The sequence below is a fragment of the Ranitomeya imitator genome, chromosome 3, assembly GCF_032444005.1.
Source record: "Ranitomeya imitator isolate aRanImi1 chromosome 3, aRanImi1.pri, whole genome shotgun sequence".
Lineage (NCBI taxonomy): Eukaryota > Metazoa > Chordata > Amphibia > Anura > Dendrobatidae > Ranitomeya > Ranitomeya imitator.
In genome coordinates this window covers 6,699,788-6,726,237 of record NC_091284.1, presented here as the reverse complement: position 1 = coordinate 6,726,237, position 26,450 = coordinate 6,699,788, and the positions used below count along the sequence as shown (strand labels likewise).

The window sequence follows — 26,450 nt, the reverse complement described above, 5'->3', positions numbered from 1 at the left end:
GAGGTAGCCTCAGGACTAAGGCGCGCCGGAGGACAGGACCTCCGCGGCCGGAGTCCTGCTGGAGGGGTGATGGAGGCTCCGGCTACCGACCCCTGAAGCAGGCTGTTCACTGAAGCCTGCAGCCAATCTGTCCCTTGGGCGGCTGCTTCCACCCGGAGCTGCTGTAGCAAGGCCTCGACATCCATCACTTGGGTACTAAGGAGCTTCTCTTCTCTGGCTGGTGAGTACCCAAATGGATGCCCCCCTCACGTGGCCACCCCCTTTTATAAAGTCCCCCCCCCTGCCCTGTCTCCGACCCCTCCTTCCTTTTCAAATTAAAAAAACTCAGTCCCTCCCCTCAGCTCCTGTTAACCCTATAACCCCCCAACCTTCCTATGAGCTCCCTATTGTCCCACGTCACCCTGTCATGGTGGCCTCCCCCAAGGGCCAGAGGCCCAGTACGGCCTTTCTGGATATGACAAGAGTCCGATCCCATTACAAACTATTTTGGCATGGGAGTATTGTCTGGAGCCAATGATTGAGATCTACAGATCTCCTCAATATGATCCAGGGAAATTGGAGGACACAACAATGCCCTTAGCTTAAATGGGACCTGTTCAGAGTCCATGGACTTAGATGGACAGAGGCTTCGGGAAAGAGCATCGGCTTTACCAACCTTAGTCCCCGATCTAAAAGTTACCACAGAATCAAACCTAGAAAAGAACAGAGCCCATCTCACTTGTCTAGAAATCGGTCTTTTGGCAGATTCATGATAAGTCAGATTTTGGTGGTCCTTGATAACTGGGTCTTTATGTTTGGCTCCTTCTAGTAGGTGGTGCCTGTCCTGGAAGACTCACTCAACTGTCAACAATTCATAATTACTGACGACATAATTATTCTCCGTTAAAGAAAATGTTTGTGACAAGTAAACGCATTGGACAAAGTTGAGTGAGTGTCAGAGTTCCTCGCTCGACCAACATCTACCTCAGAGGCGTCGGCCTCCACTATAAAGGACACTCTAGGTCAGGCTGAATCAGCATCAGGTCAGATGAGAACCGTTCACTCAGTTCCCAGCGCGGACGACCTGGGCTGCCAGTTATCATATCTGCTCCTTTTTGGTTGGTCAGTGATTTGGCGATCTTGGAATTTTTGTTTATGTGGATTGTGGGATGGACTGTGCGGTGAGTCTTTGGCTCTGACACGACCCCTCCGATGCTCCTGTTGTCTTGATCAACCTCTTGGTTTAAATTTTACACCAAGGCGAGATCTCAATCTGTGCTACCAAGAACACTCAATTTGCGCATGCGCAGCCACCGGTGGCATTTTCCTGAAGATCACAGGCGGCTAGAGTGGCGCCAGTGCAACGATTAAACCTGCAGGGCGATAAAGCTAGCAGGAGCAGTGGAGGAGAAGAGCTGTAGACTCGCCCCACAGTCCTGCTCTGATGTACGAAGCAGCCATGATTATGAGAAAACTTCCAACCCTGATTACACAAAATCCTACAAAACAGATTTCTTCACCACAGGTATCATTGTAATTAGTATTACAGCGCCAATATGGCCATGTGTGTGCTTTACTTAGCAAAATCCTGCTGACAGGTTTCCCAACGTGGACATTAGAGGGGTCAATGCGAAAACCTTTAGTGGACAGTTTACTTCTTCAACCAGAAAAAAACATTTTTTCAAGTTTAGTGAATCGAGAATTATCTCTGAGTCTCTGGAACATAGAAACGTACATGTCTGATGTGTCACAAAATATCGTGTGAAGAGACCGAGACGCCATCCACAGATGACCACATATTCACCACTGATATCTCTGAATATGTCACTAACAAAACTCTAAAAAACAGCTGACGCATTACAGAAAGGCATCGCAAGACCCTCACAGTGACCCTCAGGGGTGATACATGGCATCACACTCATCTCCTATTATACGGGTCATCCACGCCCCAGGGATCGACGTCGGCTCCCAACAGCTGATCCGGGATGAGCGGCCGAGGACACTGATCCTCTACGGTAATTTGGTTCCGCTCCAGATACTCATTACAAGGTCTGAGACCACCATTTTTTTTTACTAACAAATAAGACCCCTGCCCCCTGTGGTGATGTGGACGTCTGATGAAGCTCCTGCAGACTGTCTGCTATAGAATCTTTCATGGTCGGACGTTCTGGACCAGTTATGGTAGATTATATATTTTATCCTTCGGAAGGCGGGAGTTTGGTACCAGATCTATGGGACAATAATAATCTGTGTGGAGGAAATGTATCAGATTCTGACACAGAAAATACTTCTGTACAATTCTGAATATCTCGGGTAATCACTGGGTTTATAGATGTTCACAGATGAGGACATAGGTCTCTCCTGACTCCCCAGGCTCCAGTGCACAATATCACCCAGTAAATGGCCGGGTTATGTCTACGCAACCAAGGCCCAAGACCACGGCCGCCGACAAGGGATCAGGGACAAAGAACAACACACATTCATGGTGTAAAGCTCCAACAAACAGAGACCCTTCCTTATTGATAACGTGACCGCACCCCAGAGGAGAAGGGCATCATCAATGGTGGTGACTTGACGGTAGAACATCATGTTAGTAAGAGGAAGCCCAGATTTTTTGTCACTTTGGCATCAACAAAATTTGCTGCAGGACTGCAATCAATAACGGCCTGAAGCTGAGGTGATTTCTACAGACGAGATAAACAGGTAATAATAACTTTGCAGAATCGTAGGGAAATACCTGTGCTCTTATGTGGGCATCCCCGGACCTCCTAAGTGCTGGCGAGTTTCTGGCAGTGTTTGTCTTGGGTAGGCAGCATCCGTGGTCCAGGCTTTCCACAGTTGCTACTGTAGCACCCCCAAGAGCTAGGGGTACTCGGTACCGGGTCTTTCGGTTCACAGGGGGATGTCACGGTGGCTGACCCGGCCCGTGGCCCTGGGACGTCCATATAAAAGGGGAAGGTCTTGCCTCAGAGAAATACCCCAAAGGAAAAGGCAGCCCCCCACATATAATGACTGTGAGTAAGATGAAAAGACAAACGTAGGGATGAAATAGATTCAGCAAAGTGAGGCCCGATATTCTAGACAGAACGAGGATAGGAAAGATAACTTTGCTGTCTACACAAAACCCTAAAGAAAACCACGCAAAGGGGGCAAAAAGACCCTCCGTACCGAGCTAACGGCACGGAGGTACACCCTTTGCGTCCCAGAGCTTCCAGCAAAACAAATAGACAAGCTGCACAGAAAATATAGCAACAAATAGCAAAGAAGAACTTAGCTATGCAGAGCAGCAGGCCACAGGAATGATCCAGAGAAACACAAATCCAACACTGGAACATAGACAGGAAGCATGGATCAAAGCATCAGGTGGAGTTAAGTAGAGAAGCAGCTAACGACCTCACCAGATCACCTGAGGGAGGAAACTCAGAAGCTGCAGTACCACTTTTCTCCACAAACGGAAGCTCCCAGAGAGAATCAGCCGAAGTACCACCTGTGACCACAGGAGGGAGCTCTGCCACAGAATTCACAACAGTACCCCCCCCTTGAGGAGTGGTCACTGAACCCTCACCAGAGCCCCCAGGCCGACCAGGATGAGCCACATGAAAGGCACGAACAAGATCGGGAGCATGGACATCAGAGGCAAAAACCCAGGAATTATCTTCCTGAGCATAACCCTTCCATTTAACCAGATACTGGAGTTTCCGTCTTGAAACACGAGAATCCAAAATCTTCTCCACAATATACTCCAATTCCCCCTCCACCAAAACCGGGGCAGGAGGCTCAACAGATGGGACCATAGGTGCCACGTATCTCCGCAACAATGACCTATGGAATACGTTATGTATGGAAAAAGAATCTGGAAGGGTCAGACGAAAAGACACAGGATTAAGAACCTCAGAAATCCTATACGGACCAATAAAACGAGGTTTAAACTTAGGAGAGGAAACCTTCATAGGAATATGACGAAAAGATAACCAAACCAGATCCCCAACACGAAGTCGGGGACCCACACGGCGTCTGCGATTAGCGAAAAGTTGAGCCTTCTCCTGGGACAAGGTCAAATTGTCCACTACCTGAGTCCAAATCTGCTGCAACCTGTCCACCACAGTATCCACACCAGGACAGTCCGAAGACTCAACCTGTCCAGAAGAGAAACGAGGATGGAACCCAGAATTGCAGAAAAACGGTGAAACCAAGGTAGCCGAGCTGGCCCGATTATTAAGGGCGAACTCAGCCAAAGGCAAAAAGGACACCCAATCATCCTGATCAGCAGAAACAAAACATCTCAGATATGTTTCCAAGGTCTGATTGGTTCGTTCGGTCTGGCCATTAGTCTGAGGATGGAAAGCCGAGGAAAAAGACAAGTCAATGCCCATCCTACCACAAAAGGCTCGCCAAAACATACATAGTAACATAGTAACATAGTTAGTAAGGCCGAAAAAAGACATTTGTCCATCCAGTTCAGCCTATATTCCATCATAATAAATCCCCAGATCTACGTCCTTCTACAGAACCTAATTGTATGATACAATATTGTTCTGCTCCAGGAAGACATCCAGGCCTCTCTTGAACCCCTCGACTGAGTTCGCCATCACCACCTCCTCAGGCAAGCAATTCCAGATTCTCACTGCCCTAACAGTAAAGAATCCTCTTCTATGTTGGTGGAAAAACCTTCTCTCCTCCAGACGCAAAGAATGCCCCCTTGTGCCCGTCACCTTCCTTGGTATAAACAGATCCTCAGCGAGATATTTGTATTGTCCCCTTATATACTTATACATGGTTATTAGATCGCCCCTCAGTCGTCTTTTTTCTAGACTAAATAATCCTAATTTCGCTAATCTATCTGGGTATTGTAGTTCTCCCATCCCCTTTATTAATTTTGTTGCCCTCCTTTGTACTCTCTCTAGTTCCATTATATCCTTCCTGAGCACCGGTGCCCAAAACTGGACACAGTACTCCATGTGCGGTCTAACTAGGGATTTGTACAGAGGCAGTATAATGCTCTCATCATGTGTATCCAGACCTCTTTTAATGCACCCCATGATCCTGTTTGCCTTGGCAGCTGCTGCCTGGCACTGGCTGCTCCAGGTAAGTTTATCATTAACTAGGATCCCCAAGTCCTTCTCCCTGTCAGATTTACCCAGTGGTTTCCCATTCAGTGTGTAATGGTGACATTGATTCCTTCTTCCCATGTGTATAACCTTACATTTATCATTGTTAAACCTCATCTGCCACCTTTCAGCCCAAGTTTCCAACTTATCCAGATCCATCTGTAGCAGAATACTATCTTCTCTTGTATTAACTGCTTTACATAGTTTTGTATCATCTGCAAATATCGATATTTTACTGTGTAAACCTTCTACCAGATCATTAATGAATATGTTGAAGAGAACAGGTCCCAATACCGACCCCTGCGGTCCCCCACTGGTCACAGCGACCCAGTTAGAGACTATACCATTTATAACCACCCTCTGCTTTCTATCACTAAGCCAGTTACTAACCCATTTACACACATTTTCCCCCAGACCAAGCATTCTCATTTTGTGTACCAACCTCTTGTGCGGCACCTCGAAACAAACTGGGAACCTCTGTCAGAAACAATATTCTCTGGAATGCCATGCAAACGAACCACATGCTGGAAGAATAAAGGCACCAAATCAGAAGAGGAAGGCAATTTAGACAAGGGTACCAGATGGACCATCTTAGAAAAGCGATCACAGACCACCCAAATGACTGACATCCTTTGAGAAACGGGAAGGTCAGAAATAAAATCCATAGAGATATGTGTCCAAGGCCTCTTCGGGACCGGCAAGGGCAAAAGCAACCCACTGGCACGAGAACAGCACGGCTTAGCCCGAGCACAAATCCCACAGGACTGCACAAAAGTACGCACATCCCGCGACAGAGAGGGCCACCAAAAGGATCTAGCCACTAACTCTCTGGTACCAAAGATTCCAGGATGACCAGCCAACACCGAACAATGAAGTTCAGAGATAACTCTATTCGTCCACCTATCAGGGACAAACAGTTTCTCCGCTGGGCAACGATCAGGTTTATTAGCCTGAAATTTTTGCAGCACCCGCCGCAAATCAGGGGAGATGGCAGACAAAATTACTCCTTCCTTGAGGATACCCGCCGGCTCAGACAAACCCGGAGAGTCGGGCACAAAACTCCTAGATAGAGCATCCGCCTTCACATTTTTAGAGCCCGGAAGGTACGAAATCACAAAGTCAAAACGGGCAAAAAACAACGACCAACGAGCCTGTCTAGGATTCAAGCGCTTGGCAGACTCGAGATAAGTCAAGTTCTTATGATCAGTCAATACCACCACGCGATGCTTAGCTCCTTCAAGCCAATGACGCCACTCCTCGAATGCCCACTTCATGGCCAGCAACTCTCGGTTGCCCACATCATAATTTCGCTCAGCAGGCGAAAACTTCCTGGAAAAGAAAGCGCATGGTTTCATCACTGAGCAACCAGAACCTCTCTGTGACAAAACAGCCCCTGCTCCAATCTCAGAAGCATCAACCTCGACCTGGAACGGAAGAGAAACATCTGGTTGACACAACACAGGGGCAGAAGAAAAACGACGCTTCAACTCCTGAAAAGCTTCCACAGCAGCAGAAGACCAATTGACCAAATCAGCACCCTTCTTGGTCAAATCGGTCAATGGTTTGGCAACACTAGAAAAATTGCAGATGAAGCGATGATAAAAATTAGCAAAGCCCAGGAACTTTTGCAGACTTTTCAGAGATGTCGGCTGAGTCCAATCATGGATGGCCTGGACCTTAACCGGATCCATCTCGATAGTAGAAGGGGAAAAGATGAACCCCAAAAATGAAACCTTCTGCACACCAAAGAGACACTTTGATCCCTTCACAAACAAAGAATTAGCACGCAGGACCTGAAAAACCGTTCTGACCTGCTTCACATGAGACTCCCAATCATCCGAGAAGATCAAAATGTCATCCAAGTAAACAATCAGGAATTTATCCAGGTACTCACGGAAGATGTCATGCATAAAGGATTGAAACACTGATGGAGCATTGGCAAGTCCGAACGGCATCACTAGATACTCAAAATGACCCTCGGGCGTATTAAATGCAGTTTTCCATTCATCGCCTTGCCTGATTCTCACCAGATTATACGCACCACGAAGATCTATCTTAGTGAACCAACTAGCCCCCTTAATCCGAGCAAACAAATCAGATAACAATGGCAAGGGGTACTGAAATTTAACAGTGATCTTATTAAGAAGGCGGTAATCTATACACGGTCTCAGCGAACCATCCTTCTTGGCCACAAAAAAGAACCCTGCTCCCAATGGCGACGACGACGGGCGAATATGACCCTTCTCCAGGGATTCCTTCACATAACTGCGCATAGCGGTGTGCTCAGGTACGGATAAATTAAACAGTCGACCTTTTGGGAATTTACTACCAGGAATCAAATTGATAGCACAATCACAATCCCTATGCGGAGGCAGGGCATCGGACTTGGGCTCATCAAATACATCCCGGTAATCAGACAAGAACTCTGGAACCTCAGAAGGGGTGGATGACGAAATTGACAGAAATGGAACATCACCATGTACCCCCTGACAACCCCAGCTGGACACCAACATGGAATTCCAATCCAATTCTGGATTATGGGCTTGTAGCCATGGCAACCCCAACACGACCACATCATGCAGATTATGCAACACCAGAAAGCGAATAACCTCCTGATGTGCAGGAGCCATGCACATGGTCAGCTGGGTCCAGTATTGAGGCTTATTCTTGGCCAAAGGCGTAGCATCAATTCCTCTCAATGGAATAGGACACTGCAAGGGCTCCAATAAAAACCCACAACGTTTAGCATAATCCAAGTCCATCAAATTCAGGGCAGCGCCTGAATCCACAAACGCCATGACAGAATACGATGACAAAGAACAGATCAAGGTAACGGACAGAAGAAATTTTGACTGTACAGTACCAATGGTAGCAGACCTAGCGAACCGCTTAGTGCGCTTAGGACAATCAGAGATAGCATGAGTGGAATCACCACAGTAGAAACACAGCCCATTCAGACGTCTGTGTTCTTGCCGTTCAACTCTGGTCATAGTCCTATCGCACTGCATAGGCTCAGGTTTAATCTCAGGTAATCCCGCCAAATGGTGCACAGATTTACGCTCACGCAAGCGTCGACCGATCTGAATGGCCAAAGACATAGACTCATTCAAACCAGCGGGCATAGGAAATCCCACCATGACATCCTTAAGGGCTTCAGAGAGACCCTTTCTGAACATAGCTGCCAGCGCAGATTCATTCCATTGAGTGAGTACGGACCACTTTCTAAATTTCTGACAATATACCTCTATCTCATCCTGACCCTGACACAGAGCCAGCAAATTTTTTTCTGCCTGATCCACTGAATTAGGCTCATCGTACAGCAATCCGAGCGCCAGGAAAAACGCATCGATATCACTCAATGCAGGATCTCCTGACGCAAGAGAAAATGCCCAGTCCTGAGGGTCGCCACGCAAAAAAGAAATGACGATCCTAACCTGTTGCGCTGGGTCACCAGAGGAGCGAGGTTTCAAAGCCAGAAACAGTTTACAATTATTCTTGAAACTCAGAAATTTAGTTCTATCTCCAAAAAACAAATCTGGAATAGGAATTCTCGGTTCTAACAAAGAATTCTGAACCACAAAATTTTGTATATCTTGAACTCTTGCCGTGAGCTGATCTACACATGAAGACAGACCTTTAATGTCCATTGCTACACCTGTGTCCTGAACCACCCAAATGTCTAGGGGAAAAAAAAGGCAAAACACAGTGCAAAGGAAAAAAAATGGTCTCAGAACTTCTTTTTTCCCTCTATTGAGAATCATTAGCACTTTTGGCTTCCTGTACTGTTATGCTAGGCAATTCAGTAACACAATGTACATAGCGATCAGAGCACATACAGTGATCTGACAATAACCCAAAATAATAGAACGAGCTCTGAGACGTGGGAACTCTGCAGACCGCAATTCCTGATCCTTTCCAAACACAACTAGAGGCAGCTGTGGATTGCGCCTAACGCTCCCTATGCAACTCGGCACAGCCTGAGAAACTAACTAGCCTGAAGATAGAAAAATAAGCCTACCTTGCCTCAGAGAAATACCCCAAAGGAAAAGGCAGCCCCCCACATATAATGACTGTGAGTAAGATGAAAAGACAAACGTAGGGATGAAATAGATTCAGCAAAGTGAGGCCCGATATTCTAGACAGAACGAGGATAGGAAAGATAACTTTGCTGTCTACACAAAACCCTAAAGAAAACCACGCAAAGGGGGCAAAAAGACCCTCCGTACCGAACTAACGGCACAGAGGTACACCCTTTGCGTCCCAGAGCTTCCAGCAAAACAAATAGACAAGCTGGACAGAAAAAATAGCAACAAATAGCAAAGAAGCACTTAGCTATGCAGAGCAGCAGGCCACAGGAATGATCCAGAGAAACACAAGTCCAACACTGGAACATAGACAGGAAGCATGGATCAAAGCATCAGGTGGAGTTAAGTAGAGAAGCTGCTAACGACCTCACCAGATCACCTGAGGGAGGAAACTCAGAAGCTGCAGTACCACTTTTCTCCACAAACGGAAGCTCCCAGAGAGAATCAGCCGAAGTACCACTTGTGACCACAGGAGTGAACTCTGCCACAGAATTCACAACACACCGGTTCAGGACACTGGTCTCTTCGGGACCTCACAACTCACTAGTAGTGTACACCTACCTGACTAATGATTCCACTTGTTGCTTGGCCACTCCTTACGAGAGAGGGGGTCTTTCTACAAGATGTTGGTAGGAATTGGCCAATGATCGTATCTTCCTTTAAGATGTTCCAGTATTTGGATGCAATGCCCTTTAACCCCTTCCTGACCTCCTCCGCTGTACTAATACGGCGCATGTCGTGTCCCCCCCTTTGATGCGGGCTCCGGCGGTGAGCCCGCATCAAAGCCGGGACATGTCAGCTGTTTTGAATAGCTGACATGTGACCGCAATAGAGGCGGGTGAAATCGCGATTCACCCGCCGCTATTAACCTGTTAAATGCCGCTGTCAAACGCTGACAGTGGCATTTAACCGGCGCTTCCGGCCACACGGCCAGAAATGACCTCATCGCCGACCCCCGTCATATGATCGGGGGTCAGCGATGCATCAGGATTGTAACCATAGAGGTCCTTGAGACCTCTATGGTTACTGATACAGGCCTGCTGTGAGCGCCACCCTGTGGTCGGCGCTCATAGCAAGCCTGCAATTCAGCTACATAGCAGCGATCTGATGATCGCTCCCATGTAGCAGAGGCGATCGCGTTGTACCAGCTTCTAGTCTCCCATGGAGGCTATTGAAGTATGGCAAAAGTTAAAAAAAAGTTTTAAAAAATCTGAAAAAAATAAAAAAAATCCAATCAAAATAAAACAATAAAAATAAAATCAAACCTACACATATTTGGTATCGCTGCGTTCAGAATCGCCCGGTCTATCAATAAAAAAAATTAACCTGATGGCTAAACAGCGTAGTGAGAAAAAAATTAGAAATGCCAGAATTACAATTTTTTGGTCGCCGCGACATTGCATTAAAATGCAATAACAGGCGATCAAAAGAACGTATCTGCACAAAGTGGTATCATTAAAAACGTCAGCTTGGTACGCAAAAAATAAGCCCTCACCCGAACCGAGATCAAGAAAAATGGAGACGCTACAGGTATCGGAAAATGGCGCTTTTTTTTTAACGAAGTTTGGAAATTTTTTTGACCACTTAGATAAAACGTAACCTAGACATGTTTGGTGTTTATGAACTCGTAACGACCTGGAGAATCATAATATCAGGTCAGTTTTTTTAGCATTTAATGAACCTAGCAAAAAAGCCAAACAAAAAAACAAGTGTGGGATTGCACTTTTTTTTTTCAATTTCACCGCACTTGGAATTTTTTTCCTGTTTTCTAGTACAAGACATGGTAAAACCAATGATGTCGTTCAAAAGTACAACTCATCCCGCAAAAAATAAGCCCTCACATGGCAAAAATTGACGGAAAAATAAAAAAGTTATGGCTCTGGGAAGGAGGGGAGTGAAAAACGAGAACGCAAAAACGGAAAAGGGCAAGGTCATGAAGGGGTTAATTTGCCACAGTCGTTGTGGTAGTCAGTAATGATAGGAACTAGACCAGTTTGGTGGTGAAGATCCAGAGGTGATAGTGGCTTCTTATTTGTGTGCGCCATAGTCCTAGGCAGAGCCCGTGCCTCCCGGAGTGTGGCCTCCACTGAATCTGTCCTTTGGATATGAACGGCTCTTTGATACATTTCGCCTCCTCGATGTAATCGGTTTGTGCCGTTCCTCCGGAGACGGTAAATTGGCCTTTAGGGACATTAAGTAACCATGATGGTAAGTGGCAGCTTGTTATGGCTATGAAGAATCCACATCTTTTCAAAAAACATTTTTATGATTAGATTGATGTGATTCACACCCACTGCTAAATCCATGAAGTGCAGGACATAATTATATTGGTTTCATCTCTTAAGAAGAAATTAAAGATCATTTCAGGAACCTTCCCATATAAAAAAAGAAGCCATGGCACAACCTAGGCCAGCGGGTAATTGCCCACCTGATCTATAGATGATTCTTCCCACTTCCCCACATATAAATTAGCCTAGCTGGGAGCGAATCGAGTGCCCATGGCGGTCCCTCATGTTTGAAGATAGAAGGGGCCATTACCGTATACACCAAAAAAATTGTGGGTTCAGAAGAATTGGAGGTGTCAATGACGAACTTAATCTGGGTATTTCTGTGTTTGCCATTTTTTGTAAAACATGATCTGCCGCATTGCACCCTTTCTCATGGTCAATAACTGTCTACAAGGATGTAGTTGGCAACAAGGGTTGGTATTAAGTCTTATTTGCCAGGGGGATCTGCTGTGAATTCCGCTCTTGGGCTCCCTCCGGTGGTTGTAAGTGGCACTTTTGTGAGTTCTGCTCTTGGGCTCCCTCTTGTGGTTTCTAGTGGTATGGCTGTTCCTTGGAGTCAGCTGTCATCAGCTGCCTCCACTTATCGTCTCTTCTGCTCGGCTATTTAAGTCTGGCTCTATCTTCAGCCAGTGCCACTTGTAAATGGTTCCTGGTTGGATTCACATCTCTTTGGAGTTCCCTGTTATCCTGACCAGTTCAGCTAAGCTAAGTTTTTGCTTGCTCTTTTCTGTCCATAGATTGTGGACTTATTCGTTCTGTGCTTTCTATGTTTGTCCAGCTTATCAGTATGAATTAATTCTGTCTTGCTGGAAGCTCTGGGAAGCAGATTTACCCTCCACACCTTTAGTCAGGTGTGGAGATTTTTTGTAAACTCTGCGTGGATTTTTGTAGTGTTTAATACTGACCGCACAGTATTCCATCCTGTCCTATCTATCAAGCTAGACTGGCCTCCTGTGCTCATCCTGGTTTCATTCTGTGTATGTCTTTTCCCTCTCCACTCACAGTCATTATTTGTAGGGGGCAAATCTATCCTTTGGGGATTTTCTCTGAGGCAAGATAGTTTTCCTGCTTCTATCTTTAGGGGTAGTTAGCTCTTAGGCTGTGACGAGATGCCTAGGGAGAGTTAGGAGCATTCCACGGCTACTTCTAGTGTTGTGTTGAGCTTAGGGACTGCGGTCAGTACAGTTACCACTTCCTTCAGAGCTCGTTCCATGTTACTCCTAAACCACCGCATCATAACAGGGATCAAATACTTATTTCTCACTGCAACATGCAAATAAATGTATATCATTTATACAATGTGATTTTCTGGATTTTCTTTTTGATATTCTGTCTCTCAATGTTAAAATTAACCGACCATTAAAATTATAGACTGTTCATGACTGTCAGTGGGCAAACTTACAAAATCAGCATGGGATAAAATACTTATTTCCCACACTGTATACAAGAAACATGCAAATATTACCAGACAAAGCAGAGACATTTACAGACAAAAGAGCTGCATCTCCAGAAAATACAAATATATCAACTTTAGTTTGAGAAAAGCCCAAATAAAGAACAGAAAACCACCATCTCCTAACCATGCAGATGAATCCAACTCTGACAATGAGTGCTAGCCTGGACCCAGATCATATAGGAGATGGGAGGGGTGTTACGGAACCACTCAGCGCCCAGAATATGTTGTGCAGTTATATGTATGCATAATAGGTTCCATGTGAGATGCATGTCCCTAATGCATCAGCCCACAGGCTGCGCCCCTGGGCAGAGGGGACACGATATTCCCCTTTTGTCCTTCCCCACCTTTGTAATTCCCACAGTAAATATCGGCTGGCACCGGCCACCTGCAGCTATTGTAATGTATGTCTGGCCTGCCGCTTTTCTATTGGCCCGCCCTCTGTATCTGTGTTATATATTCTTTGTCCTGTGAGTAAAGTGTTGTCAGACTGGAAATACGTGGAGAAGCAGTGATCTTTTATATGCGCCCATGTCATCATGTCATCAAGAAATTCCAGCCAGTGTCCTTCATTCCGACTCCAGCCAAAGCAGAGTGGACCTCCTGAAACACGGGGTGGTACTGAAAGAGGTACCCCAGCTTGGTAGACCCCGTTACACTGGTGGCAGCAGTGAGATATGATACCCCTTCTACAGAAGGAAAGGAATGAATGGAAATCAACTACCAGAAGTTGAAGAGGACTACATTAAAAGATCTGGGTCAGATACTGATGATGGAGAGGATGGGCGGTCACCAGGTACTGATGATGGAGGAGACGGGCGGTCACCAGATACTGATGATGGGGGGGACGGGCGGTCACCAGATACTGATGATGGAGGAGACGGGCGGTCACCAGATACTGATGATGGAGGAGACAGGCGGTCACCAGATACTGATGGTGGAGGTGACGGGCGGTCACCAGATACTGATGATGGAGGAGACGGGCGGTCACCAGATACTGATGATGGAGGTGACAGGCGGTCACCAGATACTGATGATGGGGGGGACGGGCGGTCACCAAATACTGATGATGGAGGAGACGGGCGGTCACCAGATACTGATGATGGAGGAGACAGGCGGTCACCAGATACTGATGATGGAGGAGACGGGCAGTCACCAGATACTGATGATGGAGGAGACGGGCGGTCACCAGATACTGATGATGGAGGAGACGGGCGGTCACCAGATACTGATGATGGAGGAGACGGGCGGTCACCAGATACTGATGATGGAGGAGATGGGCGGTCACCAGATACTGATGATGGAGACGAGCGGTCACCAGATACTGATGATGGAGGGGACGGGCGGTCACCAGATACTGATGATGGAGGTGACGGGCGGTCACCAGATACTGATGATGGAGGAGACGGGCGGTCACCAGATACTGATGATGGAGACGAGCGGTCACCAGATACTGATGATGGAGGGGACAGGCGGTCACCAGATACTGATGATGGAGGTGATGGGCGGTCACCAGATACTGATGATGGAGGTGACAGGCGGTCACCAGATACTGATGATGGAGGAGACGGGCGGTCACCAGATACTGATGATGGAGGAGACAGGCGGTCACCAGATACTGATGATGGAGGAGACAGGCGGTCACCAGATACTGATGATGGAGGGGGCGGGCGGTCACCAGATACTGATGATGGAGGAGACGGGCGGTCACCAGATACTGATGATGGAGGAGATGGGCGGTCACCAGATACTGATGATGGAGGGGGCGGGCGGTCACCAGATACTGATGATGGAGGAGATGGGCGGTCACCAGATACTGATGATGGAGGAGATGGGCGGTCACCAGATACTGATGATGGAGGAGACAGGCGGTCACCAGATACTGATGATGGAAGTGACGGGCGGTCACCAGATACTGATGATGGAGGAGACGGGCGGTCACCAGATACTGATGATGGAGGTGACGAGCGGTCACCAGATACTGATGATGGAGGAGACAGGCGGTCACCAGATACTGATGATGGAGGGGACGGGCGGTCACCAGATACTGATGATGGAGGAGACGGGCGGTCACCAGATACTGATGATGGAGGTGACGGGCGGTCACCAGGTACTGATGATGGAGGAGACGGGCGGTCACCAGATACTGATGATGGAGGAGACGAGCGGTCACCAGATACTGATGATGGAGGAGACGAGCGGTCACCAGATACTGATGATGGAGGAGACGGACGGTCACCAGATACTGATGATGGAGGTGACGAGCGGTCACCAGATACTGATGATGGAGGAGACGGGCGGTCACCAGATACTGATGATGGAGGGGACGGGCGGTCACCAGATACTGATGATGGAGGAGACGGGCGGTCACCAGATACTGATGATGGAGGTGACGGGCGGTCACCAGGTACTGATGATGGAGGAGACGGGCGGTCACCAGATACTGATGATGGAGGGGACGGGCAGTCACCAGATACTGATGATCGAGGAGATGGGCGGTCACCAGATACTGATGATGGAGGGGACGGGCGGTCACCAGATACTGATGATTGAGGAGACAGGCGGTCACCAGATACTGATGATGGAGGAGATGGGCGGTCACCAGATACTGATGATGGAGGAGATGGGCGGTCACCAGATACTGATGATGGAGGAGACAGGCGGTCACCAGATACTGATGATGGAAGTGACGGGCGGTCACCAGATACTGATGATGGAGGAGACAGGCGGTCACCAGATACTGATGATGGAGGAGACGGGCGGTCACCAGATACTGATGATGGAGGTGACGAGCGGTCACCAGATACTGATGATGGAGGAGACAGGCGGTCACCAGATACTGATGATGGAGGGGACGGGCGGTCACCAGATACTGATGATGGAGGAGACGGGCGGTCACCAGATACTGATGATGGAGGTGACGGGCGGTCACCAGGTACTGATGATGGAGGAGACGGGCGGTCACCAGATACTGATGATGGAGGAGACGAGCGGTCACCAGATACTGATGATGGAGGAGACGAGCGGTCACCAGATACTGATGATGGAGGAGACGGACGGTCACCAGATACTGATGATGGAGGTGACGAGCGGTCACCAGATACTGATGATGGAGGAGACGGGCGGTCACCAGATACTGATGATGGAGGGGACGGGCGGTCACCAGATACTGATGATGGAGGAGACGGGCGGTCACCAGATACTGATGATGGAGGTGACGGGCGGTCACCAGGTACTGATGATGGAGGAGACGGGCGGTCACCAGATACTGATGATGGAGGGGACGGGCAGTCACCAGATACTGATGATCGAGGAGATGGGCGGTCACCAGATACTGATGATGGAGGGGACGGGCGGTCACCAGATACTGATGATGGAGGAGACGGGCGGTCACCAGATACTGATGATGGAGGAGACGGGCGGTCACCAGATACTGATGATGGAGGAGACGGGCGGTCACCAGATACTGATGATGGAGGAGACGGGCGGTCACCAGATACTGATGATGGAGGAGACGGGCGGTCACCAGATACTGATGATGGAGGAGACGGGCAGTCACCAGATACTGATGATGGAGGAGACGGGCGGTCACCAGATACTGATGATGGAGGAGACGGGCGGTCACCAGATACTGATGATGGAGGAGACGGGCGGTCACCAGATACTGATGATGGAGGAGATGGGCGGTCACCAGATACTGATGATGGAGGTGACGGGCGGTCACCAGATACTGATGATGGAGGAGACGGGCGGTCACCAGATACTGATGATGGAGGTGAAGGGCGGTCACCAGATACTGATGATGGAGGGGACGGGCAGTCACCAGATACTGATGATGGAGGAGACGGGCGGTCACCAGATACTGATGATGGAGGAGACGGGCGGTCACCAGATACTGATGATGGAGGAGATGGGCGGTCACCAGATACTGATGATGGAGGTGACGGGCGGTCACCAGATACTGATGATGGAGGAGACGGGCGGTCACCAGATACTGATGATGGAGGAGACGGGCGGTCACCAGATACTGATGATGGAGGAGACGGGCGGTCACCAGATACTGATGATGGAGGAGACGGGCGGTCACCAGATACTGATGATGGAGGTGACAGGCGGTCACCAGATACTGATGATGGAGGTGAAGGGCAGTTACCAGATACTGATGATGGAGGTGACGGGCGGTCACCAGATACTGATGATGGAGGTGACAGGCGGTCACCAGATACTGATGATGGAGGTGAAGGGCGGTCACCAGACACTGATGATGGAGGAGACGGGCGGTCACCAAATACTGATGATGGAGGGGATGGGCGGTCACCAGATACTGATGATGGAGGAGACGGGCAGATACCAGATACTGATGATCGAGGAGATGGGCGGTCACCAGATACTTATGATAGAGGTGATGGGCGGTCACCAGATACTGATGATGGAGGAGACGGGCGGTCACCAGATACTAATGATGGAGTTGATGGGCGGTCACCAGATACTGATGATGGAGGTGACGGGCGGTCACCAGATACTGATGATGGAGGAGACGGGCGGTCTCCATATACTGATGATGGAGGTGAAGGGCGGTCACCAGATACTGATGATCGAGGAGATGGGCGGTCACCAGATACTGATGACGGAGGTGACAGGCGGTCACTACTGATGATGGAGGTGACAGGCGGTCACCAGATACTGATGATGGAGGTGAAGGGCGGTCACCAGATAGTGATGATGGAGGAGACGGGCGGTCACCACATACTAATGATGGAGGGGACGGGCGGTCACCAGATACTGATGATGGAGGAGACGGGCAGTTACCAGATACTGATGATGGAGGTGACGGGCGGTCACCAGATACTGATGATGGAGGTGACGGGCGGTCACCAGATACTGATGATGGAGGAGACGGGCGGTCACCAGATACTGATGATGGAGGTGACGGGCGGTCACCAGATACTGATGATGGAGGGGACGGGCGGTCACCAGATACTGATGATGGAGGTGAAGGGCGGTCACCAGATACTGATGATGGAGGAGACGGGCGGTCACCAAATACTGATGATGGAGGGGATGGGCGGTCACCAGATACTGATGATGGAGGAGACGGGCGGTCACCAGATACTGATGATGGAGGAGACGGGCAGTCACCAGATACTGATGATGGAGGTGACGGGCGGTCACCAGATACTGATGATGGAGGAGACAGGCGGTCACCAGATACTGATGATGGAGGAGACGGGCGGTCACCAGACACTGATGATGGAGGAGACAGGCGGTCACCAAATACTGATGATGGAGGAGACGGGAGGTCACCAGATACTGATGATGGAGGAGACGGGAGGTCACCAGATACTGATGATGGAGGAGAGGGGCAGTCACCAGATACTGATGATGGAGGGGACGGGCGGTCACCAGATACTGATGATGGAGGAGACGGGAGGTCACCAGATACTGATGATGGAGGAGACGGGAGGTCACCAGATACTGATGATGGAGGAGAGGGGCAGTCACCAGATACTGATGATGGAGGGGACGGGCGGTCACCAGATACTGATGATGGAGGGGACGGGCGGTCACCAGATACTGATGATGGAGGAGACGGGCGGTCACCAGATACTGATGATGGAGGAGACGGGCAGTCACCAGATACTGATGATGGAGGAGACGGGTGGTCACCAGATACTGATGATGGAGGGGATGGGCGGTCACCAGATACTGATGATGGAGGAGACGGGCGGTCACCAGATACTGATGATGGAGGAGACGGGTGGTCACCAGATACTGATGATGGAGGGGATGGGCGGTCACCAGATACTGATGATGGAGGAGACGGGCAGTCACCAGATACTGATGATGGAGGAGACGGGTGGTCACCAGATACTGATGATGGAGGGGATGGGCGGTCACCAGATACTGATGATGGAGGAGACGGGCAGTCACCAGATACTGATGATGGAGGAGATGGGCGGTCACCAGATACTGATGATGGAGGAGACGGGTGGTCACCAGATACTGATGATGGAGGAGACGGGCAGTCACCAGATACTGATGATGGAGGAGACGGGTGGTCACCAGATACTGATGATGGAGGAGACGGGCGGTCACCAGATACTGATGATGGAGGAGACGGGCGGTCACCAAATACTGATGATGGAGGGGATGGGCGGTCACCAGATACTGATGATGGAGGAGATGGGCAGTCACCAGATACTGATGATGGAGGAGATGGGCGGTCACCAGATACTGATGATGGAGGAGACGGGCAGTCACCAGATACTGATGATGGAGGAGATGGGCGGTCACCAGATACTGATGATGGAGGAGACGGGTGGTCACCAGATACTGATGATGGAGGAGACGGGCAGTCACCAGATACTGATGATGGAGGAGACGGGTGGTCACCAGATACTGATGATGGAGGAGACGGGCGGTCACCAAATACTGATGATGGAGGGGATGGGCGGTCACCAAATACTGATGATGGAGGTGACGGGCGGTCACCAGATACTGATGATGGAGGAGACGGGCGGTCACCAGATACTGATGGTGGAGGAGACAGGCGGTCACCAGATACTGATGATGGAGGAGACGGGCGGTCACCAGACACTGATGATGGAGGAGACAGGCGGTCACCAAATACTGATGATGGAGGAGACGGGTGGTCACCAGATACTGATGATGGAGGTGACGGGCGGTCACCAGATACTGATGATGGAGGGGACGGACGGTCACCAGATACTGATGATGGAGGGGATGGGCGGTCACCAGATACTGATGATGGAGGAGATGGGCAGTCACCAGATACTGATGATGGAGGAGATGGGCGGTCACCAGATACTGATGATGGAGGAGACAGGCGGTCACCAAATACTGATGATGGAGGAGACGGGTGGTCACCAGATACTGATGATGGAGGTGACGGGCGGTCACCAGATACTGATGATGGAGGAGACGGGCGGTCACCAAATACTGATGATGGAGGGGATGGGCGGTCACGAGATACTGATGATGGAGGAGATGGGCAGTCACCAGATACTGATGATGGAGGAGATGGGCGGTCACCAGATACTGATGATGGAGGAGACGGGCAGTCACCAGATACTGATGATGGAGGAGATGGGCGGTCACCAGATACTGATGATGGAGGAGACGGGTGGTCACCAGATACTGATGATGGAGGAGACGGGCAGTCACCAGATACTGATGATGGAGGAGACGGGTGGTCACCAGATACTGATGATGGAGGAGACGGGCGGTCACCAAATACTGATGATGGAGGGGATGGGCGGTCACCAAATACTGATGATGGAGGTGACGGGCGGTCACCAGATACTGATGATGGAGGAGACGGGCGGTCACCAGATACTGATGATGGAGGAGACGGGCGGTCACCAGACACTGATGATGGAGGAGACAGGCGGTCACCAAATACTGATGATGGAGGAGACGGGTGGTCACCAGATACTGATGATGGAGGTGACGGGCGGTCACCAGATACTGATGATGGAGGGGACGGACGGTCACCAGATACTGATGATGGAGGAGACGGGCAGTCACCAGATACTGATGATGGAGGGGACGGGAGGTCACCAGATACTGATGATGGAGGGGACGGGAGGTCACCAGATACTGATGATGGAGGTGACGGGCGGTCACCAGATACTGATGATGGAGGAGACGGGCGGTCACCAGATACTGATGATGGAGGAGACAGGCGGTCACCAGATACTGATGATGGAGGAGACGGGAGGTCACCAGATACTGATGATGGAGGTGACAGGCGGTCACCAGATACTGATGATGGAGGAGACGGGCGGTCACCAGATACTGATGATGGAGGTGACAGGCGGTCACCAGATACTGATGATGGAGGTGACGGGCGGTCACCAGATACTGATGATGGAGGGGACGGACGGTCACCAGATACTGATGATGGAGGAGACGGGCAGTCACCAGATACTGATGATGGAGGGGACGGGCGGTCACCAGATACTGATGATGGAGGGGACGGGCGGTCACCAGATACTGATGATGGAGGAGACGGGCAGTCACCAGATACTGATGATGGAGGTGACAGGCGGTCACCAGATACTGATGATGGAGGAGACGGGCGGTCACCAGATACTGATGATGGAGGGGACGGACGGTCACCAGATACTGATGATGGAGGAGACGGGCAGTCACCAGATACTGATGATGGAGGGGACGGGCGGTCACCAGATACTGATGATGGAGGGGACGGGCGGTCACCAGATACTGATGATGGAGGAGACGGGCGGTCACCAGATACTGATGATGGAGGAGACGGGCGGTCACCAGATACTGATGATGGAGGAGACGGGCGGTCACCAGATACTGATGATGGAGGAGACAGGCGGTCACCAGATACTGATGATGGAGGAGACGGGCGGTCACCAGATACTGATGATGGAGGAGACGGGCGGTCACCAGATACTGATGATGGAGGAGACAGGCGGTCACCAGATACTGATGATGGAGGAGACGGGCGGTCACCAGATACTGATGATGGAGGTGACGGACGGTCACCAGATACTGATGATGGAGGTGACGGGCGGTCACCAGATACTGATGATGGAGGTGACGGGCGGTCACCAGATACTGATGATGGAGGTGACGGGCGGTCACCAGATACTGATGATGGAGGAGACGGGTGGTCACCAGATACTGATGATGGAGGGGACGGGCGGTCACCAGATACTGATGATGGAGGAGACAGGCGGTCACCAGATACTGATGATGGAGGAGACGGGCGGTCACCAGATACTGATGATGGAGGAGACGGGCGGTCACCAGATACTGAAGATGGAGGTGGCGGGCGGTCACCAGATACTGATGATGGAGGTGACGGGCGGTCACCAGATACTGATGATGGAGGTGACGGGCGGTCACCAGATACTGAAGATGGAGGGGGCGGGCGGTCACCAGATACTGATGATGGAGGTGACGGGCGGTCACCAGATACTGATGATGGAGGTGACGGGCGGTCACCAGATACTGAAGATGGAGGGGGCGGGCGGTCACCAGATACTGATGATGGAGGAGACGAGCGGTCACCAGATACTGATGATGGAGGAGACGGGCGGTCACCAGATACTGATGATGGAGGAGACGGGCGGTCACCAGATACTGATGATGGAGGTGACGGGTGGTCACCAGATACTGATGATGGAGGTGACGGACGGTCACCAGATACTGATGATGGAGGGGACGGGCGGTCACCAGATACTGATGATGGAGGAGACGGGCGGTCACCAGATACTGATGATGGAGGGGACGGGCGGTCACCAGATACTGATGATGGAGGAGACGGGCGGTCACCAGATACTGATGATGGAGGAGATGGGGGTCACCAGATACTGATGATGGAGGAGATGGGCGGTCACCAGATACTGATGATGGAGGAGACGGGCGGTCACCAGATACTGATGATGGAGGAGACGGGCGGTCACCAGATACTGATGATGGAGGGGACGGGCGGTCACCAGATACTGATGATGGAGGGGACGGACGGTCACCAGATACTGATGATGGAGGAGACGGACGGTCACCAGATACTGATGATGGAGGTGACGGGCGGTCACCAGATACTGATGATGGAGGAGACGGGAGGTCACCAGATACTGATGATGGAGGAGACGGACGGTCACCAGATACTGATGATGGAGGAGACGGGCGATCACCAGATACTGATGATGGAGGTGATGGGCAGTCACCAGATACTGATGATGGAGGAGACGGACGGTCACCAGATACTGATGATGGAGGAGACGGGCGATCACCAGATACTGATGATGGAGGGGACGGGCGGTCACCAGATACTGATGATGGAGGGGACGGGCAGTCACCAGATACTGATGATGGAGGAGACGGGCGGTCACCAGATACTGATGATGGAGGAGACGGGCGGTCACCAGATACTGATGATGAAGGAGACGGGCGGTCACCAGATACTGATGATGGAGGAGACGGGCGGTCACCAGATACTGATGATGGAGGAGACGGGCGGTCACCAGATACTGATGATGGAGGAGACGGGCGGTCACCAGATACTGATGATGGAGGTGACGGGCGGTCACCAGATACTGATGATGGAGGAGACGGGCGGTCACCAGATACTGATGATGGAGGGGATGGACGGTCACCAGATACTGATGATGGAGGAGACGGGCGGTCACCAGATACTGATGATGGAGGTGACAGGCGGTCACCAGATACTGATGATGGAGGAGACGGGCGGTCACCAGATACTGATGATGGAGGGGACGGACGGTCACCAGATACTGATGATGGAGGAGACGGGCGGTCACCAGATACTGATGATGGAGGAGACGGACGGTCACCAGATACTGATGATGGAGGGGATGGACGGTCACCAGATACTGATGATGGAGGAGACGGGCGGTCACCAGATACTGATGATGGAGGGGATGGACGGTCACCAGATACTGATGATGGAGGTGACGGGCGGTCACCGGATACTGATGATGGAGGTGACGGACGGTCACCAGATACTGATGATGGAGGGGATGGACGGTCACCAGATACTGATGATGGAGGTGACGGGCGGTCACCAGATACTGATGATGGAGGGGACGGACGGTCACCAGATACTGATGATGGAGGAGACGGGCGGTCACCAGATACTGATGATGGAGGTGACGGGCGGTCACCAGATACTGATGATGGAGGGGACGGACGGTCACCAGATACTGATGATGGAGGAGACGGGCGGTCACCAGATACTGATGATGGAGGTGACGGGCGGTCACCAGATACTGATGATGGAGGAGACGGGCGGTCACCAGATACTGATTATGGAGGTGACGGGCGGTCACCAGATACTGATGATGGAGGGGATGGACGGTCACCAGATACTGGTGATGGAGGAGACGGGCGGTCACCAGATACTGATGATGGAGGGGATGGACGGTCACCAGATACTGATGATGGAGGAGACGGGCGGTCACCAGATACTGATGATGGAGGTGACGGGCGGTCACCAGATACTGATGATGGAGGGGACGGGCGGTCACCAGATACTGATGATGGAGGTGACGGGCGGTCACCAGATACTGATGATGGAGGGGACGGGCGGTCACCAGATACTGATGATGGAGGGGACGGACGGTCACCAGATACTGATGATGGAGGAGATGGGCGGTCACCAGATACTGATGATGGAGGTGATGGGCTGTCACCAGATACTGATGATGGAGGAGACGGGTGGTCACCAGATACTGATGATGGAGGGGACGGACGGTCACCAGATACTGATGATGGAGGGGATGGACGGTCACCAGATACTGATGATGGAGGAGACGGGCGGTCACCAGATACTGATGATGGAGGGGATGGACGGTCACCAGATACTGATGATGGAGGAGACGGGCGGTCACCAGATACTGATGATGGAGGTGACGGGCGGTCACCAGATACTGATGATGGAGGGGACGGACGGTCACCAGATACTGATGATGGAGGAGATGGGCGGTCACCAGATACTGATGATGGAGGAGACAGGCGGTCACCAGATACTGATGATGGAGGTGACGGGCGGTCACCAGATACTGATGATGGAGGGGACGGACGGTCACCAGATACTGATGATGGAGGTGACAGGCGGTCACCGGATACTGATGATGGAGGTGACAGGCGGTCACCAGATACTGATGATGGAGGAGACGGGTGGTCACCGGATACTGATGATGGAGGTGACAGGCGGTCACCAGATACTGATGATGGAGGTGACGGGCGGTCACCAGATACTGATGATGGAGGGGACGGACGGTCACCAGATACTGATGATGGAGGTGATGGGCGGTCACCAGATACTGATGATGGAGGAGACGGGTGGTCACCAGATACTGATGATGGAGGAGACGGACGGTCACCAGATACTGATGATGGAGGAGACGGACGGTCACCAGATACTGATGATGGAGGAGACGGGTGGTCACCAGATACTGATGATGGAGGAGACGGACGGTCACCAGATACTGATGATGGAGGGGATGGACGGTCACCAGATACTGATGATGGAGGAGACGGGCAGTCACCAGATACTGATGATGGAGGAGACGGACGGTCACCAGATGCTGATGATGGAGGAGACGGACGGTCACCAGATACTGATGATGGAGGAGACGGGTGGTCACCAGATACTGATGATGGAGGAGACGGGCGGTCACCAGATACTGATGATGGAGGGGATGGACGGTCACCAGATACTGATGATGGAGGAGACGGGCGGTCACCAGATACTGATGATGGAGGGGATGGACGGTCACCAGATACTGATGATGGAGGAGACGGGTGGTCACCAGATACTGATGATGGAGGAGACGGGCGGTCACCAGATACTGATGATGGAGGGGATGGACGGTCACCAGATACTGATGATGGAGGTGACGGGCGGTCACCAGATACTGATGATGGAGGAGACGGACGGTCACCAGATACTGATGATGGAGGAGACGGGTGGTCACCAGATACTGATGATGGAGGAGACGGGCGGTCACCAGATACTGATGATGGAGGGGATGGACGGTCACCAGATACTGATGATGGAGGTGACGGGCGGTCACCAGATACTGATGATGGAGGGGATGGACGGTCACCAGATACTGATGATGGAGGAGACGGGCGGTCACCAGATACTGATGATGGAGGGGACGGACGGTCACCAGATACTGATGGGATATTTCTTTTTTCTTCAGTCACTTTGCATTTTGGTAACTGTTAGACATTTACAATGAATATGCCTTCTACGTCTGAAACTTTTGACTCTGCAGAATTTTCCACATCTGCCTAAAACTTTTGCACAGCACTGTATCTCTGATAATCCTCCTCTATTATATCAGTATTTATCGCTGATGACCCGTCTTTATTATATCACAATGATGAGGGTCATGTCACCCTGTATCCCACATAGCCCCTCTCTGCCCCATTACTAGGGGTCCTCTACTCCTTTCTTATCTTGGTTCTTCTGGACATCACTGGACCTCAGCATTCCTCTTACACACAGACTATTCTCGCTTCCTCGTCCTAAGCCTGTTCCTTATTTTATCAGCACCGATTAGTTTCTCTCATTGTTTATATGTTTCTCACCCTGTAAAGATCCTGGCAGTCCCCGGCCCGTGAAGAGTCTGCGGACACATGAGTCTTGATGGAAGATGGGAAAAATTACCTGATAAAAGCAGGATGCAGCGGAGTCCAGACCACGGGAAGCGTCGCTGTGCACCTTGTGAATCCATGACCTTCTGCTAGTGACAGACCTAAAATGAGTGAACTACGACGATGGCTGGAAAGGAAGAGGAGGAGAATTCTGCGCTGAATTTGAGGTTGTCACTGCATGTTCTGTGAATGTTGTACGAGGCAGGAAGACAATGGTGTCAGGTCTCGTCTTCACTGCCCACACATACCTGAGATCTCAAGTCTGGTCCTCAGAGCCTCCCAGTCGTGGCATACACAGGTTGTCAGGTCAAGTCATCAAAGCCTGGGATCTTATGACCAGTAATCAGTGTCC

The 26,450-nt window shown here is 50.7% G+C and overlaps 1 protein-coding gene across 1 annotated transcript in view; it reads right to left on the bottom strand.

Moving 5' to 3' along the window:
- CD2 (CD2 molecule) overlaps positions 1-26,186 on the bottom strand; it is a 135,263-nt gene extending 109,077 nt beyond the window's left edge. Inside the window, exon 1 of the mRNA XM_069760014.1 lies at positions 26,112-26,186. Within this exon, the coding sequence (XP_069616115.1) occupies positions 26,112-26,178 (67 nt within the window). The 5' untranslated portion in view covers positions 26,179-26,186. The remainder of the gene's footprint in view (positions 1-26,111) is intronic.
- Positions 26,187-26,450: the final 264 nt, after the last annotated feature.